At 45.2% G+C, this 19095-nt stretch overlaps 1 protein-coding gene across 2 annotated transcripts in view; it reads left to right on the top strand.

Moving 5' to 3' along the window:
- Positions 1 to 18584, top strand: part of as3mt (arsenite methyltransferase) — a 62695-nt gene extending 44111 nt beyond the window's left edge. For both annotated transcript variants that reach the window (XM_043713041.1, XM_043713042.1), the window contains exons 9-11: positions 1747 to 1889; positions 4061 to 4195; positions 17930 to 18584. In XM_043713041.1, the coding sequence (XP_043568976.1) occupies positions 1747 to 1889; positions 4061 to 4195; positions 17930 to 18031 (380 nt within the window). In that variant the 3' untranslated portion in view covers positions 18032 to 18584. The remainder of the gene's footprint in view (positions 1 to 1746; positions 1890 to 4060; positions 4196 to 17929) is intronic.
- The last annotated feature ends 511 nt before the right edge of the window (positions 18585 to 19095 follow it).

The following is a 19095-nucleotide window of genomic DNA, read 5'->3' as shown; positions in this document are numbered from 1 at the left end:
GAACTGGCATCAGCTTCCACCACTGTGACCCTGTGCTCCACCTCATCCGTCCTCTTCTCCAGGTCTCCCAGCTGCTGCTCATGCTTCTGCAGCATGAGAGAGACTGGAGCCAGCTTCTCTTCAATCTGTTTCCCCAACATCTCGCGAGATTTCAAGAGCTGGTCCACCAGGTCCTGGAGAGTAATTGGCTCTGAGGCTGCTGCAGGCTGAGCTGCAGGCCCGGCCTCAGATGCTCCTCCTCCCTTTTTAGGCATTTCTGGACAGCTGAAAATACAGGTAAGTCAATTTTTAAATGTTTCTTGGGGCTTCACAATCTTTCCAACGCCCCAAGAAATCCTGATGACCTGGGTTGGACGGGTTAAAGGACCGTCCTGCTCCTGCTGCGATGCAAAGCTCTGCAGTGTGATCTTCTCAGATCGCCGCCATCTTAGATTCCCCTCAGACTCACATTGTTAACGTTGTTTCTTTGTCCAGGGCCGTGAAGTTTCTTCAGCACTTTCTGTTTTTATTCCAAGTCAGGGTAGTGAGTGGCTCGGAGGGGAACCTGCAGTGGGTAGTGTTCCCGTGTATCTGCTGCCCTAGTCCCTCGAGATGGTGGAAGTTGTGGTTTGGAAGGTGCTGTTCTGTCCTCTTCACTGGTCACCTGACGGATGGTAATGGTAGACTCAGAGATATGAACAAATGGCAGAGGAGAGAGATTCTTCCGTGGGATGTGGGTGTCACTGGCAAAGCCAACATTTGTTGCCCATCCCTAATTGCCCTTAAACTGGGTAGCTCATCCCATTCAGTGGGCTGTGAGGAGTCAACCACATTACTGTGGGTTTGAAGTCACATGGAGGCCAGACCGCGTAAAAATGGCAGAGTTCCTTCCCTAAAGGAAGTTAGTGAACCAGATGGGGTTTTACAACAATTGGTGATAAAATTGTTCACTGTCACTAAGACCAGCTTTTTAATTCCAGTTTTATGAATTAAGTTTAAATTCTGCGATCTACTATCTGGGATTTGAACCTGTGAGAATTGACTGGTTTTCACATGGACACAATGAGCCAATGACCTCTTTTGGTGCTGAATCATTCTCTGATCATATGACAGTCTCATGAGAGTCTGTCTCTTTCTATCTCACTCTATCTCTGTCTCTCTCTCTCTCTCTCTCTTTCTCCTCTTTCTCTCTCTTTCTCTCTCTCTCTCTCTCTCTCTGTCTGTCTCCCCCTCACTCTGGTAAAGCTGACAAGCCTCCCTGATTACTTTAATGTGTTCTCATCACCTCCTGAATCTGTCAGCTCTTTATTCAACTTCCTCATTAGATTAGATTAGATTAGATTAGATTACAGTGTGGAAACAGGCCCTTCGGCCCAACAAGTCCACACCGACCCGCCGAAGCGAAACCCACCCATACCCCTACATTTACCCCTTACCTAACACTACAGGCAATTTAGTATGGCCAATTCACCTGACCCTGCGCATCTTTTTGGATGGTGGGAGGAAACCGGAGCACCCGGAGGAAACCCACGCAGACACGGGGAGAACGTGCAAACTCCACACAGACAGTCGCCTGAGGCGGGAATTGAACCCGGGTCTCTGGCGCTGTGAGGCAGCAGTGCTAACCACCGTGCCGCCCACAATTCTTCCAATTTAGATTGCAGTAAAATGGCAGAAAATTTTGATTTTAAATTTCCCCCTCTGGCTGAGGTGATTGCTGCAATTTTTTCTTTAGACCATTTTAAATTTTCCTTTTTCTCCTGTTAGGAGACTTCCAGTTTGTTTCTGCCACATACCGACTATTCAAAATCCCGGCCAGATGTCCGAAAGAAAAGTGCTGTGTGACTTACAATGGATCGATCAGAGGCTTTAAGGAAAAGCTGAAGTTTGATGTCAACTACACCTTTAACGTAAGGTTCAGGTTTCAAATCCTAGTCCGCTCAAGATTTGCAACTAGAAACTGTTTTGATTATTCAAGAGGGCATGATAACATGTTTATTGGGAAACTAGAGGCCATAGTCCCAGAGGGTAACCAGGCTACTCTCTCACACACACACACACACACACACACAGAGAGAGAGAGATATGATGGTGCTTTCACCTGAGGGCCACCATGCCACAGGTGAGGGAGGAGAGATTGGGAAGGTAACCCCATCTGGTGTGGGAGTTGAAGCCATGCTGTTGGTGTAATCCTCAAACCAGCTGTTCAGCCAACTGAGCTAACCAATCGCGAAGGGACTGCACTGAGAATACCGAGGCCATTGGACTGGGAACCTGGGGACAGTTGGATTGGGAACACTGGGGGCTGTTAGACTGGGAACCCAGAGGTATGTGTTCAAATTGTTCCATGATTGTTGAGGAATTTTAAATTACAAAAGATAGTAAAATATAGAATTTTCTTTTCAAAGAAACTGCTAGGATTGGTAACGGTGACCGTGAAACTAAAGGGAAGGCAGTTTGTCATCTTTAACCATCAGGCCCTCTCGGTGATTCCAGGCCCATTGTCATGTGATCAGGTCTTCATTCGGAATTGATCCAGCGAGCCGTTCAGTTCAAATCGACCTTCTCAAGGGCTGCTGGACATCGGTAGCAAAAAGTGGCCCTGCCCTAGCCCAGGAAACACAGACAAACTGTCGAGGTGTTAAAAATCTCCAAACCAGTAAATTCCAAGGAGGTGCAGTGAATCTGCAGTGTCAAGGCAGTGATCGTTCACAGCTGACTGGTGTCAAGTGTCTCTGCACATGGGAGTTCACTCTCCAAAAAAACAAACAAATAGTGAAATTCACAGCTGACCTTGGAGAAACTCAGTAAAGAGAGCTCCTCACAACAGGGGAATGGCTAAGTGTTGTTTTTATGTCTAACCATACTCGCTTTTTTGTAACTCTAAAATAAGGAGTAGGGTGAATTTTTATAATGTATGTTTTCTTGAGATTTGTCTCGAGATCAAACTTTTATTATCAAACATCGGTATCAGTTCATAGTCCCTTGAGAGTGGAATCACGGGTCAATAGGATAGTGAAGAAGGTGTTGGGTGCACTTGGCTTTATTGGTCAGTGCATTGAGTATAGAAGTTCGGAGGTCATGTTGTGGCTGTACAGGACATTGGTGAGGCCACTTTTGGAATACTGTGTTCAATTCTGGTCTCCCTGCTATAGGAAGGATGTTATGAAACTTGAAAGAGTTCAGAAAAGATTTACAAGGATGTTGGAGGGTTTGAGCTATAGGGAGAGGCTGAATAGGCTGGGACTGTTTTCCCTTGAGCATCGGAGGCTGAGGGGTGACCTTATAGAGGTTTATAAAATCATGAGGGGAATAGACAGGGTAAATAGACAAGGTCTTTTCCTCAGGATAGGGTAGTCCAGAACTAGAGGGCATAGGTTTAAGGTGAGAGAGAAAAGAATTAAAAGGGACCTAAGGGGCAACTTTTTCACACAGAGGGTGGTACGTGTATGGAAAGCTCTGCCAGAGGAAGTGGTGGAGCTGGTACAATTAAAGCATTTAGAAGGCATCTGTAGAGATATACGAATGGGAAGGGTTTAGAAGGAGATGGGCCAAATGCTGGCAAATGGGACTAGATTTGATTGGGATATCTGATCGACATGGACAAGTTGGGCTGAAGGTTCTGTTTCCGTGCTGTACATCTCTATGACTCTAAAAGGTGCTTCTCTCTTACAATATGTGCAGGGAAACAGGCCATTCAGCCCAGCCACCTGAGACTTCCCTCATTCTATCCACTTCATCCTGGCTTGTCAGCATCTCCGTTTCCCTCCTGTACTCTCCCTGTGTCCTTTGGAAAGTGAACAGGCAGGAGACTGGAAGTACCCTTTGGGTTACACCTGAAACGTTGACTTCTCCACCTCCTGGTGCTGCCTGGCTTGCTGTGTCCTTCCAGCCTCCTGCCTGTCTACCTTGGATTCCAGCATCTGCAGCTTTTTTGACTCCTTTGGTACATAACCAGCCTGCGTTCCCGTACCCACTTCCTGCAGAAGTGAGATTTTGAGATGGTAGTGCTTGCCTCCCGCCTGCTTTTCCAGCTCCCCCTGAATTAAATTCTGTTTTCTTTTTAAATCCTGTTGCTCAGGAAGGAGAGGCGGTGACGGTGGACGGAGAGATGGCAGCAATTCTCCAGGGATCGCGTTTCGCTCGTGCATTCAGCATTAAGCCAGCTGGAAAAGTGGCTCCATGCTCTGGAGGAGATCAGTCCACTGAATCAAAGGTAAAAGCCGATGAAACTTACAGGGGGGCATTGGGCCTGGGTCCACACTGGAGACTGGCAATGCCCGGGGTTTACTGAGACAGACCATTCAACACGACAAGCCATTAGAGAAAGTTGGCCTGTTTCAACCCTACTGCAGATGGCTCAGTGGTTAGCACTGGACCCTCACAGTGCCAGGGACCTGGGTTCAATTCCAGCTTCAGGGGACTGTGTGGAGTTTGCACATTCTCTCCACGTCTGCATGGTTTCCCTCCGTGTGCTCCAGTTTCCTCCTACAATCCAAGGATGTAAAGATTAGGGTGAATTGGCCATGCTAAATTGTTCATAGTGTTCAGGGATGTGCAGGTTAGGTGCATTAGTCAGGGGAAATGTAATAGCGTAGGAGAGTAGATTTGTTGGACCAAATAGCCTGTTTCCATGCTGTAGGAATTCTATTCTATTCCTATTCCTATTCCTATTCTATTCTACTTTCCCAACCCTACTTCATCTTTCCCTATTAGCCTATCATTTATCCCTTGTACACTGAAGTAAAGGGTGGGCACAGCATGAGTCATTGAGTTCAGTTGGCTGATGGCTGGTTTGCAATGTGCATTGATGCCAACAGCTTGGGTTGAATTCTTGTACCAGCTGACGTTAGCTTGCAGGACGCTGCTTTCCCAACCTTGGCCCAATCCCGAGATGCGGTGACCCTCAGATTAAACTCTCCTCTAGTCTCCGTCAGGAGAGAGTGGTCCTCATGACATGGAGGTGCCGGTGTTGGACTGGGGTGGGCCAAGTCAGAAGTCACATGACACCAGGTTACATTCCAACAGGTTTATTTGAAATCACAAGCTTTCGGAGCGCTGCTCTTTTTGTCAGATGCAGTGGTTTGTTAAGTGACAAAGGAGCAGTGCTCTGAAAGCTTATGATTTCAAATAAACCTGTTGGACTATAACCTGGTGTCATGTGTCTTCTGACATGGTCTTCTTGAACTTGTGAGGACTTTATGTTGCACTTAAACACTACCCTTTAAATGTAGCTACGCTCCTCACCTCAACTGCTGCATGGCATTTATCAGACAGCAGAGATGTGTCGTGTTGTGGAACGGAGAGGAGAGAGGGGCAGTGCTGGAAAGACAAATACAGACAGACAGACAGACAGACAGGGAGAGACACCTCCAATACACACACAGCAAGGGTAGGAGACGAACAAGAAAGAGTTTTCTCTGAGTCATGGTCCTGACTTGATTTTCCTGCTCCTCGGATGCTGCTTGACCTGCTGTGCTTTTCCAGCACCAAACTAATCTTGACTCCAATCTGCAGTCCTCACTTTCGCCTTGGAAATATTATTGCCGTTCCTTCAGTGTCACTGGGTCAGAATCCTGGAATTCCCTTCCTCTGGGCATGATAGCACATGGACTGCAGCAGTTTCAGGATGCCAATGCCAATTGCTGTGCGCAGTTACTTATGCACCTCGGAAACACTTTATTGTGATCCTAATAACTGGGTTTAATCTCCGGGGTGATTAAGGAAGAGTTATGAATACAAGTGAAGATCATCATATTTTTAAAAAAGAAGTTTGGGAAATTTTTTTTTGAAAGCTTGGCGGTCTCTCAGCCTGGCATGGCCTCAGCGTGTACTTCCGGTCCTGAGGTGGTGATACCAGGTCGACCTCCCGGCGTAGTGACCCCGGAGGTGGAGCCAGGCACGGTCTGGATTAAGGCCCAATGTGGACTGGTAGCTTGGTGTCTACATGAACTGGGTCGGAAGACAGTATCTCCGTCCTTTTTGGTCTCCGTTCTGTATTTCTAAAAGGCGTTTGGATAAATAAATGGGTAGGAAAGGTTTAGAAGGATAGGGGCCAAGAGGAGGGAAATGGGGGTTAGCGTGGATAGACATTGTGGTCGGCATGGACCAGCTTGGGCCAAAGGGCCTGTCTCTGTGCTGTAGGACTCGAGGACTCTAACTTATTCCAAAATCTGCAATGCTGGACTTTCTTTCTAACATTTCTATTTTTCCAAGGACTTGAACTGGAAAAGCTGTACTTAGGGACCTAGACAGTACTATAAGCAGTTACTTACACACTTTTCACTGCACCCATTTAAGTACATGTGACAATAAAGCTAATTCTAAAAACAAAGATAGTGGGTTCACCAGTCAGATAGCTGAGGTTTTCGCCTGAAACAACACAGCTCGAAACACACAATCAGATGTCCGGTAAGCATTCGGTGAGTTTGGTTTTGGGCTCTAGAGGGAAGTGCATCAAAGGTTTACCAGACTGATTCCATGGAATAACAGGACTCATGTCAGAAGAGCAACTGGATCAGTTAAGATTATAATAACCAGAGTTTGGGGAGGGTGGAGGGAGAGTGTTGGTCCTCAAAGAGACGTATAAAATTCTAACAGCATTACACAGGGTCAGTGCAAGAGGGATGTTCCAGGGAATCCAGAACCAGAGATCACAGTTTGTATGGGAAGATTTTATGGATTAAGATGATTACTTCACCCAATGAGCGGGGAGCCTGTGGAGTTCTCTGCCACCGGAAGCAGTTGAGACCAAAACATTGAATGTTTTCAAGAAGGAATTGGAGGTAGTTCTTGGGACTAAAGGGGTCAAAGGGAATGGGGGAAGAAAGCGGGGAAAGGGGACTGAGTTAGATAATTAGCAGTGATCCTGGTGAATGATGGAGCAGGCTCGAAGGGCCGAATGGCCTCCTGCTTATGTTTTCGAAGTTTCTGTGTAAAGCTAGTTGAAAGTTAAACGTTTACTAAGATAATTTGCAATACTTAGTAAACCGCGCCCCTCCTCCCCCCCACAGGATGTAGAAAGGCGATGAACTAAGGAAAAAGGCACAATAAAATTAGTCTGGGATATGTAAAAAGAATACCAAAACTTCGGGTTTCCAGATCTGTTTAAAAGTGAAAGGGTGCAGAAGCCAAAAGGCTCTGATAGTTGAGATTCCTGGATGTTTACAGAACAACCTTGGTTATCCGAATTTTGGATTATCCGAACAAGATCTCAAGGTCCTGTGAAAATGTTATCCGTTATCCAAACAGTCATCCAAACAAAATACTCCCAACCTGTCTCGTTCAGATAATTGAAGATGTTCTGTACTGATGTGAGTGTATTTTGATGCAAACTTTCCTCATCATTGATTACAGGATGCAACACACAGTTGGAACAGAACTGTGGAGTGATTGAGGAGAAGGTAGAGGTTCAGTCATGTCTTGACAGGGCCAGGTTAATGAACGTGACAGGACTGCATTGGAGTGCATTCACTGTAAGGAAAGGTTGGACAAACTTGGATTGTTTCTGTTAGAATGTCACAAGCTGAGGGGCGACCTGGTAGAAGTGTATAAAATTATGGAAGCATCAATAGGGTGGAAAATTGGAGTCTTATTCCCAGGGTGGAAATGTCAAATACTGTGGGGCATAGGTTAAAGGTGATGGTGGAGAGTTGAAAGGTGGTGTGTGAGGAAGGTATTTGCCACAGGAGATAGGGGTAGGTGCCTGGGATGTGCCACCAGGGGAAGTGGGAGAAGCAGAGACCATGACAAGGTTTAAGAGGCATTTTGACAGACAAATACAGGCAGATGGGATTAGTGTAGAATGGCATCATGGTCAGCACTAACACAGTGGGCCGAAGGGCCTGTCCTGTGCTGTTCTACAATCTGTGCAACTCTGCCCATAGCCTGGAAAGCAATTGTGCTGCTTTGACTATCCTGGCAACTGCCAGAATAAATTCAGCCCAGTTTGGTAATCACATCTTACACTCAGTCCGCTTGGATCATACTGACATAGAGAATAGCAACCTCGGTTGATATTTAATTTGAATGGTTTAACATCAAAGGTACAATGGGTAGCGTCCTTGCCTCCAAGCCAGAAGCTCTAGGTGCATGGCCTGTGGAATTTGTGGTGGATGCTGTGACAGTGAATTGCCTTTACTTTAGAAAGCTAACGTTTTGAAATAACCCATTTACCAAATATATTCTGTAATATTGGCCAAACAAGCTGTGCAGAGTGATGTTTAGTCTCGACTGCGTGTCACAGTGAGGGATCAGCTGGTGGATAACAGTGTGTCGACAGGACTGTACCAGTACAGTCTCTTCTTGAACATTGTGTTCACTTTGAAGTTGGAAAAGAAAACAGAATTATCTAATACTGTGAGCTAAACTGTGTAGACAACACTGTAACGTTGGAAATACAAACAGTGGGTACTGCTGAAAGTACCTATGGAGAGTGAAAGAGAGGCCATACTGGAATTGAAACTTACTTGTTGTTTTTCTATGTACCTACAGCTTTGCTTTCATTTAAGTCCTTAACATTCTGAATTAGTATTTAGTCCCATTAGCAAATTGACAAATTTGCAAATTCTTATGTCCTGGTGGTTTTTAAAAAGAAGTGTGTCAGTGGGTAATGTGCAATTGACACTATTCAGAAATGGGTGAAAGTGAGGACTGCAGATGCTGGAGGTTAGAGTCGAGAGTGTATGGTGCTGGAAAAGCACAGCAGGTCAGGCAGCATCCGAGGAGCAGGAGAATCAACGTTTTGGCAAACGATTCCTGATGAAGGGCTTTTGCCCAAGACATCGTTTCTCCCGCTCAGGATGCTGCCTGACCTGCTGTGCTTTTCCAGCACCACACTCGCGGCACTATTCAGAAATGGCTCTCAGAATTTTCAGGATGGCCATTTGTTTTAGTGGTTTTATTGTTGTACTTTGGGGTGTATTGTCCACCACGTTAATGCCGTTTTTAGATTGTGGTTTGACAGAGAGACTTCACAAATCTGGTTTTCACTGCTGAGAGTTTTCTGACTGGGAATGTGAAACAGTGTGTGTGTGTGCGCGTGTGTGCGCGTGTGTGCGCGTGTGTGTGTGTGAGAGAGAGAAAGAGAAGAGAGATGGTGATAGTTTAAGTGGAGGGTCAAGAACCAGGTGCTGAATTTCTCAGGACCAGCAGCTTGGGTGACTGTAGTATTGCGATCACATCAGCGGGCTGATCATTTAGGGGCCCGGACTAAAACTCACCATGGAAGCTGGTGAACTGATTTGATTTGGGCAGCACGGTGGCTCAGTGGTTAGCACTGCTGCCTCACAGCGCCAGGGACCCGGGCTCGAATCCAGCCGCGGGCGACTGTCTGTGTGGAGTTTGCACACACTCCCTGTATCTGCGCGGGTTTCCTCCAGGTACTCCAGTTTCCTCCCACAGTCCAAAGATGTGCAGATTAGTTGGATTGGCGATGCTAAATTATCCATAGTATCCACAGATGTGTAGGTTAGGTGGGTTAGCCATGGGAAATGCAGGGTTACAGGGTAGGGGGTGAATATGGGTGGGATGCACTTTGGAGAGTTGGTATGGACTTGTTGGGCCAAATGGCTGGTTTCCGCACTAGTAGGAATTCTATGATTTGTTATTGTCACATGTCTAGGTGGGTACAGTGAAGCGTTCTGTTTTGCAGGCCGTACATGCCGATCGTAGTATGCAAATGTCATAGAACCGGGCAAGGAATACAATGTTACGGCTGCAGCAAAGGTGCAGAAAGTGCAAGATCAGCATTAGGTTTGAAATTTGCAAGGTTCATTCAGCAGTCTAATAACAGCAGGGAAGAAGCTGTTCTTGAACCTGTTGGTAGGTGTGTTCAAACTTCTGCCTGATGAAAGAGATCGAAAGAGATTTTAACCGGGGCGGGAGGGGTCTTTGCTGTTGGCTGTCTTTCTGAGTCAGTGAGAAGTGTAGGTCTATCTGAATTCTGATAAGATGTCAGCAATGCAGAGGTTAGTCTCCGTAATCCAAATGCAACTCAAAGATGTGCAGGTTAGGGTGAATTGGCTAGGCTAAATTGCCCAGATTGTTCAGGGATGTGGACGGGTTGGATCGAAGGGTCTGTTTCCATGCTGTACATCTCTATGACTCTATTAGTCAGGGGTAAATGTACAGTAATAGGGTCGGGAGATGGGACTGGGTGGGTTACTCTGCGGAGGATCGGTGTGGACTTGTTGGGCCTAATGGCCTATTTCCACACTGTCGGGATTCTATGATTCTAATGTGACCACTCTTGTAAAATGAAACTCTGCTGTTTTCAGTCAGCCTGGCCCTACATCTGACTCCAGAATCACGACAACGTAGTTGACCCATAACTTCCGTGTAGCAGGCAACATTTAGTAGGGCTCTCTCAGTAATGCCCACATCCCATGAAAGAAACGTTATTGTGTACCGTGCCCCCCCCCCACCAACCAACCACCAACCAAACTGTTGCATTTTTGCCTGCCTCAGCTTTTCCTGTGGAAATTAGGGATTTGATACAATCGAGTACTTCAGAGCTCTGTTCTGGGTGTGGGACAGCTGTCAGAACGACATGTTTCTTTATTTGAAAGAGAATTTTTACAGCATCAGACTCAAATCACCTGTTTTTGTTTCCAGATTTTTCAAATCTGAATTCCAGCTCTCTATGTAGTTGTGGTATGGTTTAATAAAGGTTCTGAGGCCATTTATTCTGGGCCTCTGGATTACTCGTCTGTGACATTCTTATCAGACACTTGATAAACCCACTCCCATGTTGTTTAGTTCAATATTTGCTTTGTCACTTATGTAACTAATCCAGTGTTTTATTTGAAAAGAACTCTCGAAATTAACAAGTTTTGCTTGTTGCAGATTTTCTTGCCCCTTTTTCTGGAACTAATAATTAACTTTGAGATTACAAACGCCAATCTTTTGCAGTTGTTTCATGCAAGGTCAAGCTAAGTTCGAAAACAATGTACTAAATTATGTTGAGCAAGATTGAGGTAAGCATGTGCACACAATTGATAAACTTGTTAGGCATCAGGGCATTTTTAGGACAAAATGTTCCCATCAAACTTTCATATTTTCCCAATGGAATGTCGCTTCTCACTCTTTAACATTGTGCGGAACTGAACCGATCTATTGATGTGTTGGATCTTATCTTTGGCTTCAAGTGGCATTACAGCTAACTCTGTGCTCTTGACCCTTTGAATCTGTAATGAATCCCACTTAGCAGTTGATTGATGTAGCAGATGGTTTTACAATGTCAAGCGGACGAGATTGGATGCTGGGAGAGAAATAAGATTTTTTTCACCAGAATTGGAGGGGGTTGGAATCTGAGGTCCTGCAAGCCATTAGCATAGGGAATGCTGAGTTAACCTTTCTGATAAACTATCTAGTCAAGAGGTTGTGCTTGACCTTAGGCTCTGTAATGAATCCCAGCTGACTGATGTACCTGGATGACACTGTTATATGGTTTTCATAGGCTTACCTAAGGAAGGAGACATTTGCTTTAGAGGGAACATGGGAAAGGTTCACTAGTCTGATTCCTAGGACGAAGGGTTTGTTCTTCAGGACAATGACGACTATGTTCTCTAAGGTATAGAGAAATAAGAGTGGATTTAATTGAAACCCTTAAGTCTCACGGACCTCAAGTTAGTAAATACTGACAACTTATTTCCCTTGGCTGGGGAACCTCAAACTTGGAATTTCAGGTCTTAGAATAGGACAGCTCATTAGGATTGAAATGAATTGGAACTTTTTGTAATCACATGAAGTGTTGGGGCTATGCAGTGAACATCATGTTCCAATAAATAATAACAAGGGCCTTGTGCCTCTCAGTGACTATTTGTTAGCCTGAGTAAGGCTCATCAGAGACCACCCAAAAAGCTGCCTATTTAAATCTCAAGGAAGTTATCAGTTCTCTGCTCTCTCAACCTTGTCAGATGTTTGTGATGAGATGAAGGAGTTCTGTGACTGCAAGAATTCAGCTTTTCCTTTGAAAAGTTAACAGATGGTCAGGAATATTAAGACTTTTGCAAGCATTAGGGGCTGTGTCGTAATGTTGGACTGCAGCTGCACAGAGCTCCATTTATCTTGATGTCTTTTTGTGTTCAAACCCTTGAGCCCAGAACCGTGGGATTGAGAGAGGAGAGTGCTACTGACTGAGCCACAGGCTGACGAAGCCAAGGAGCTGACTGGGGACAGTTAGAATGGCAGTGCTGTCAAAGTGTGTCTGACTATACTCAGCCTGCCTTCATCACTGCCTTTTTAAATCAAGGATGCTGCAACCAATTGTAACTTTCAGATGCAACAAGACTGATCAAATATCGGAACTCAGTTTAAGTCTGGGCAGAAATGATGAGGCTACATTGGAGTTTCAGACAGTTCACCATTAGAACTTAGAATCTCTCGGCCAGTGGGTGGTAAATCTGCGTAATTGCTGCAGAGACCAAGTTATTGAATGTATTTAGACAGAGATAGGTTAGTGAGGGAATCAACATCCTCGTGCTATTATCGCTGGACTATTAACCCAGTGACCAAGGCCTTGTTCTGGGGACTCAAGTTCAAATCCTGCCACAGCAGATGGTGGAATTTGAATTCAATTAAAACATGGAATTGAGAGTCTAATGACCATGAATCCATTGTTGGAAAACCCATCTGGTTCACTAATGTCCTTTAGAGAAGGGAACTGCCATCCTTACCTGGTCTGGCCTACATGTGACTCCAGACCCACAGCAATGTAATTGACTCTTAACTGCCCTCTGGGCAATTAGGGATGGGCAATAAATGTTGGGCCTAGCCAGTGATGGCCTCTGCTGTGAATTAATTTTTAAAAATCGAAGGTTACTGGGAGAAGAAGGGCAATGGGATTGAGAAACTTATCAGGCATGATTGAATGCTGAAGCCGACACGATGGGCCAAATGGCCTAATTCTTTTCCTAATTCTTTTGGTCCATGTGCTAAGTATGAGTTACTCCTTCTTCCAACTAAAATGGATCAAGCACACTTTCTCCTCACTGGTAATTATCTGTGGTATTTGCAGCAAAGGTTTATTCACAGTGTGTTGTAGGTGATTGTCTGGAAGTTGAGGAAGTCTAGAGGTGGAGGTTTCCCACCATTCCCGACCTCTCCCACCATTCCCGACCTCTCCCACCATTCCCTTCCTCCCACCATTCCTGACCTGTTCCACCATTCCCTTCCTCCCACCATTCCCATCCTCTCCCACCATTCCCTTCCACACGAGCTAGTGAGGGCAGGAATAGGAGGATAGAGCAGATGAATGCATGGCTGAGGAGCTGGTGTATGGGAGAATGATTCACATTTTTGGACCATTGGAATCTCTTTTGGGGTTGAAGTGACCTGTACAAGAAGGATGGATTGCACCTAAATTGGAAGGGGACTAATATACTGGCTCAATCTGAGATGGGTACAGCTGAGAACAGAAGGGAGTCAAACAGTCAGGGACAAGGTAGGACTAATAAATTAAACTGCATTTATTTCAATGCAAGGGGCCTAACAGGGAAGGCAGACGAACTCTGGGCATGGTTAGGAACATGGGACTGGGATATTATAGCAATTACAGAAATATGGCTTAGGGATGGGCAGGACTGGCACAATTACGGAAACATGGCTCAGGGATGGGCAGGACTGGCAGCTTAATGTTCCAACATACAAATGCTACAGGAAGGATAGAAAGGGAGGCAAGAGAGGAGGGCGAGTGGCATTTTTGATCAGGGATAGCATAACAACTGTGCTGAGGGAGGATATTCCCGGAAATGCATCCTGGGAAGTTATTTGGGTGTAACTGAGAAATAAGAAAGGGATGATCACCTTATTGGGATTGTATTACAGACCCCCCAATAGTCAGAGGGAAATTGAGAAACAAACTTGTAAGGAGATCTCAGCTAGCTGTAAGAATAATAGGGTAGTTATGGTAGGGGATTTTAACTTTCCAAACATAGACTGGGACTGCCATAGTGTTAAAAGTTTAGATGGAGAGTGTGTACAAGGCAATTTTCTGATTCAGTTTGTGGATGTACCTACTAGAGAAGGTGTAAAACTTGACCTACTCTTGGGAAATAAGGCAGGGCAGGTGACTGAGGTGTCAGTGGGGGAGCATTTTGGGGCCAGCAACTATAATTCTATTCATTTTAAAGTAATGATGGAAAAGGATAGACCAGGTCTAAAAGTTGAAGCCCTAAATTGGAGAAAGGCCAATTTTGACGGAATTAGGCAAGAACTTTTGAAAGCTGATTGGAGGCAGATGTTCGCAGGTAAAGGGACGGCTGGAAAATGGGAAGCCTTCAGAAATGAGATAACAAGAATCCAGAGAAAGTATATTCCTGTCAGGGTGAAAGGGAAAGCTGGTAGGTATAGGGAATGCTGGATGACTAAAGAAATTGAGGGTTTGATTAAGAAAAAGAAGGAAGCATAAGTCAGGTATAGACAGGATGGATCGAGTGAATCCTTAGAAGAGTATAAAGAAAGTAGGAGTATACTTAAGAGGGAAATCAGGAGGGCAAACTTTTGAAGGCTGATTGGAGGCAGATGTTCGGAGGTAAAGGGACGGCTGGAAAATGTGAAGCCTTCAGAAATGTGATAACAAGAATCCAGAGAAAGTATATTCCTGTCAGGGTGAAAGGGAAGGCTGGTAGGTATAGGGAATGCTGGATGACTAAAGAAATTGAGGGTTTAGTTAAGAAAAAGAAGGAAGCATATGTCAGGTATAGACCGGACAGATCGAGTGAATCCTTAGAAGAGTATAATGGAAGTAAGAGTATACTTAAGAGGGAAATCAGGAGGGCAAAACGGGGACATGAGATAGCTTTGGAAAATAGAATTAAGGAGAATCTAAATGGTTTTTACAAATCTATTAAGGACAAAAGGGTAACTAGGGAGAGAATAGGGCCCCTCAAAGATCAGCAAGGCAGCCGTTGTGTGGAGCCACAGAAAATGGCAAGAGAGTTGGTGCTGTTACAGCATAAAAATTTGCAAAGTTGTGTTACAATTACTTTCCCTCACACATGACTCATTAGGAATGTGCAGAAAGGTACATTTTATTTGTAATATTGTGATAAAAGTTTAGTAAACTTTTCTTTCGTCGGTATTTCCGTTTGTAATTTCTGCCTGTTACAAGTAGCAACTTGGCTCAGTTTAACCTTGCACTCAATCCTGGGTTAGATCCCCACTACAGCATGTGTTTCTGTGAAGCTTTTAACATAGTAACATGTGCCAAAGTTGTTCAGAAGACAAATGTCAAGCAAAGTCTGACCCTGTGCCAGCTACGTGAGGAGACAACATACCCTACCTAAAAGCTTGGTCTGAAACATTGTCTCAGAGGAGCGTCTTAAAGAGGCAAGGTTTAGGGAGGGAATTTCCGAGTTGATAGCTATTAATGACAGAGAGGTTGAATTCGGATATGTTTCGGAGGCCAATATTTAGCAGTTGGACATTCCCGAGTTAGGGAGGAGCAAGGTGATGGAGGAATTTTATAAAAACAAATGAGAATCTTCCAAACCAATGTTTTCAAATTTTAATTTTAAAAAATTCACCGAAGAATCTGGGGCATCGCGGGGTCTGTTGACATTTATTGTCCTCGAGAGGGCGGGGTGAGTTGCTGTCTTGAACTGCTGCAGTCCAGTGACCCACAATGCTCTGTGGGAGGGCATTCCAGGATTCTGACCCAGTGACACTGAAGGAACGGTGATATATTTCCAAGTCAGGGTAGTGAGTGGAACTTGAAGATGGTGGTGTTCCCATGTATCTGTTGCCCACGGCCTTCTAGGTGGAAGTGGTTGTGTGTTTGGAAGGTGAAGAAATGGAACAAAGGAACTTCTTAAATTCGTTCATGGTACATGTGCATCGCTGGTTGGGCCAGCATTTATTGCCTGTCTCTAGTTGCCCCTTCAGAAGGTGGGGGTGAGCTGCCTTCTTGAGCTACTACACTCCACCTGCTGTGGGTTGACCCACAATGCCCTTAGGGAGGGAATTCCAAGTTTTTGATCCAGCGACACTGAAGGAACAGCGAAATATTTCCAAGTCAGGATGGTGAGTGGCTTGGAGGGGCACTTGTAGGGTTTGGTGTTCCCATATATCTGCTGCCCTGGTCCTTCTCTGTGGAAGTGGCCATGAGATGTTGCTTTATCAGGAGCTGGTGCAGGTCGGTGAGCACAAGGCTGATGGGCAAATGGAACTTGGCGTGAGTTGGGACGCAGCAGAGTTTTAAGAAGTGGAGGCTGTTCAGGGCATGTGTTTGGGTGATCTTGAGTTAGGCTGAAGGAATTCTGGGTGCTGTCTTGTTGGAGGTGTTCCTGTTCAAATTAGAGACCAGTTTGTTCATTCAGATGGAGAAAGAGATCCTGCAGCGGCTTTTCATTAAGATATACCCTGGGATCTTCCACATCTGCCCGAGTCACCCCTGAGCTGGGCACTGACGCATAATCAGCCCACAGTCACTAATGCATGTGTTAAAAAAAACAAAGCTCGAGAGAAACATAATTGGACAATAAAAACATAATTGAGTGGATCTGAAATGTTTTGTGACATCTTTTGAGAAGTGGCTATATAAATTAATGTTTTTGCTCCTGTGTCATAAAGCAAGAGAGGTTTGCATTTATATAGCACTTTTCACACCACCGGCCATGGGAAAGTGTTTTTGAATGTGGTTGCATTGGAGCACATCAAGCTCCACCAGAAAAGTGATCATGATCGGGTAATCTGTTTCCTTGTGATATTTTTGGAGGGATAAATAGTGACAGGAGATCGTGGATCACTTGCCCGACATCTCCTCTTCATGGCCAACACATGCATGGGGTTCAACTCAAAGCAAAATCCTGCAGATGCCAGAACAACGACAGAGAATGCTGGAGACACTCAGCAGATCTAGCAGCCACCTGTGAAGAGAGAGACAGAGTTAACGTTCATGAGTAAGAAATGTTTGGAAAGATATGGGCCAAGGGCTGGCAGATGGGACTAGTTTAGTTTGGGATTATGGTTGGCATGGACTGGTTGGACCGAAGGGTCTGTTTCCGTGCTGTATGACTGTATAATGTTTTGAGTCTTGTATGACTTCTTCAGAAGATGGGGTTTACATTTCCGAGCTGAAAGGTGGCACCGACAACAGTGCAGCTGTCCCTCAGTACTGCCTGGGACTGTCAGTATTGACTGTTTTACTCAAGGTCTGGAGCCAATGGCTCAGTAAGGACACTGCTACCAACTTGAGCCATGGCTGACATTGGTGGTTGTCTTGGGTATCCCAGGGAGCCCCAGTGGTCCTGTGGGGGACAAGTCTAATCCACAGAGTGATTGGTGGAAGTTTAAAAGCAGGGAGGTTATGTTGCAGCTGTACATGGTACTGGTGAGGCCACACCTGGAGTACTGTGTGCAGTTTTGGTCTCCTTACTTGAGAAAGGATGTACTGGCACTGGAGGGGGTGCACAGGAGGTTCACTAAGTTGGTTCCGGAGTTGAGAGGGTTGGTTTATGAGGAGAGACTGAGTAGATTGGGATTATATTCACTGGAATTCAGAATAATAAGGGTGGAATTTATAGAAACCTATGACATTATGAAGGGAATAGCTAAGATAGAAGTAGAGAGAATGTTTCCACTGGCAGGTGAAACTAGGACAAGAGGGCATAGCCTCAAAATTAGAGAGAGCAGATTTGGGACTGAATTGAAAAGAAACTTCTTCATCCAGCGGGTTGTGAGTCAATGGAACTCCCTGCCCAGTGAAGTAGTTGATATTACTTTAGTAAACATTTTAAAAGCTAAGATAGATAATGTTTTGAACCGTAAAGGAATTAAGGGATTTGGTGAGAGGGCGGGTGAGTGGAGCTGAGCCCATGAAAAGATCAGCCATGTTCTTATTGAATGGGGGATCAGGCTCGAAGGGCCTGCTCCTGCTCCTAGTCCCTATGTTCTTTTTGTTCATACTGAGGTTTTAACGTTTTGGTTTTGTTGATTCCCATTTCTTTAGGACAACGCTGTTGATCCATTCAAGCTGACGGAGCAGCCAGTGGCTAAAGGGACTGCAGGCCTTGCCAAAAGTTGCTGTGTACAGCGCCAGGAATGCTGCTGAAGTTGCTCCGCTGGTGAGAGATTAACCTCTGCTTACTCCGATAACCAGGGAGCTCGACATGAAGAGATTGATTAATAGTGAAAGTGAGCTGGAGATTCTCTCTGAGCTTTGCAGACATGAATGTTAAATGTTTCTGTGGCCAGGCCAAGCTAACACTCTGACATGGTCTGAGAGACAGAAGGTTCTGGAAACAGTCTGTTGATCTGGCAGCATCTGTGGAGAGAGGAACAAAGTTACCGCTTCAAATCACAATGAGTCAGATTTGTGTTTATCCCTCAGTGTTTGAGCCTCGAGACGCTCTCCGTATGGATGTTGAGTTTCTCCCGCACTTCCTGATTTTGTACCAGATCTCCAACATCTGCAGTATTTCAGGGTTTGTGTTTGAGGGCAGTTAACAGCTGACACCAAGCCTCACATTTTCGTGTGTTTTTTTTGAGAGCTGGGACAATCCAAACCCACTGTGTGCTCTCCAGTTGAGATGCTGGCTGCGAATTTAGGCCACAATCTGTCGCAAATGCTTCTTCATTGCAATAAACGAAATCTTACAGTGTAACCAGTAATGTCTGAGTCCTTCACTGTGTAAACGTATCGCCATGTTCACTGCACTGCAGGCTGCAAGTCACCTCCAAGGCTGCTGTGATTTACTGACACATTTTGGAATGTTGCCATGCATGAGCCTTGTTTTACTCCCTCCAGTGGCTCCCATTGCTGGCCTCCCCATTTTCACTCTGGCTCTACCAGTGACTCTGTTGCTTTTGAGTCACTGAGTCACAGGTTCAAGTCCTGTTCCAGGCTCTTGATCCCAGAATGCAGGCTGATACTTCATTGTGTTACTGAGGGAGTGCTGCCTTGCTGGACATGTTGTCTTTGAGAGATTTATCCCTCTCAGGGTCCCATTTGTCCCCTGGCTGTTCACTGTAGCCAGGTCTCATGTTGTTTAAAGTGTCAGTGTGCTGTGTTCTATTGGCAGTATCAGGTTCTGCACACTCCTCTACAACGACTGGTGATCAACCAGTTCCACCTGAAGGAAATGCCCAGAAGGAGAGAGTAACTCCAGGTGATAA

Source organism: Chiloscyllium plagiosum, chromosome 22 (assembly GCF_004010195.1).
Source record: "Chiloscyllium plagiosum isolate BGI_BamShark_2017 chromosome 22, ASM401019v2, whole genome shotgun sequence".
In the NCBI taxonomy this organism is placed as follows: domain Eukaryota; kingdom Metazoa; phylum Chordata; class Chondrichthyes; order Orectolobiformes; family Hemiscylliidae; genus Chiloscyllium; species Chiloscyllium plagiosum.
Note: the sequence above shows the minus strand (reverse complement) of the source record. Positions and strands in the feature narration are given on the sequence as shown.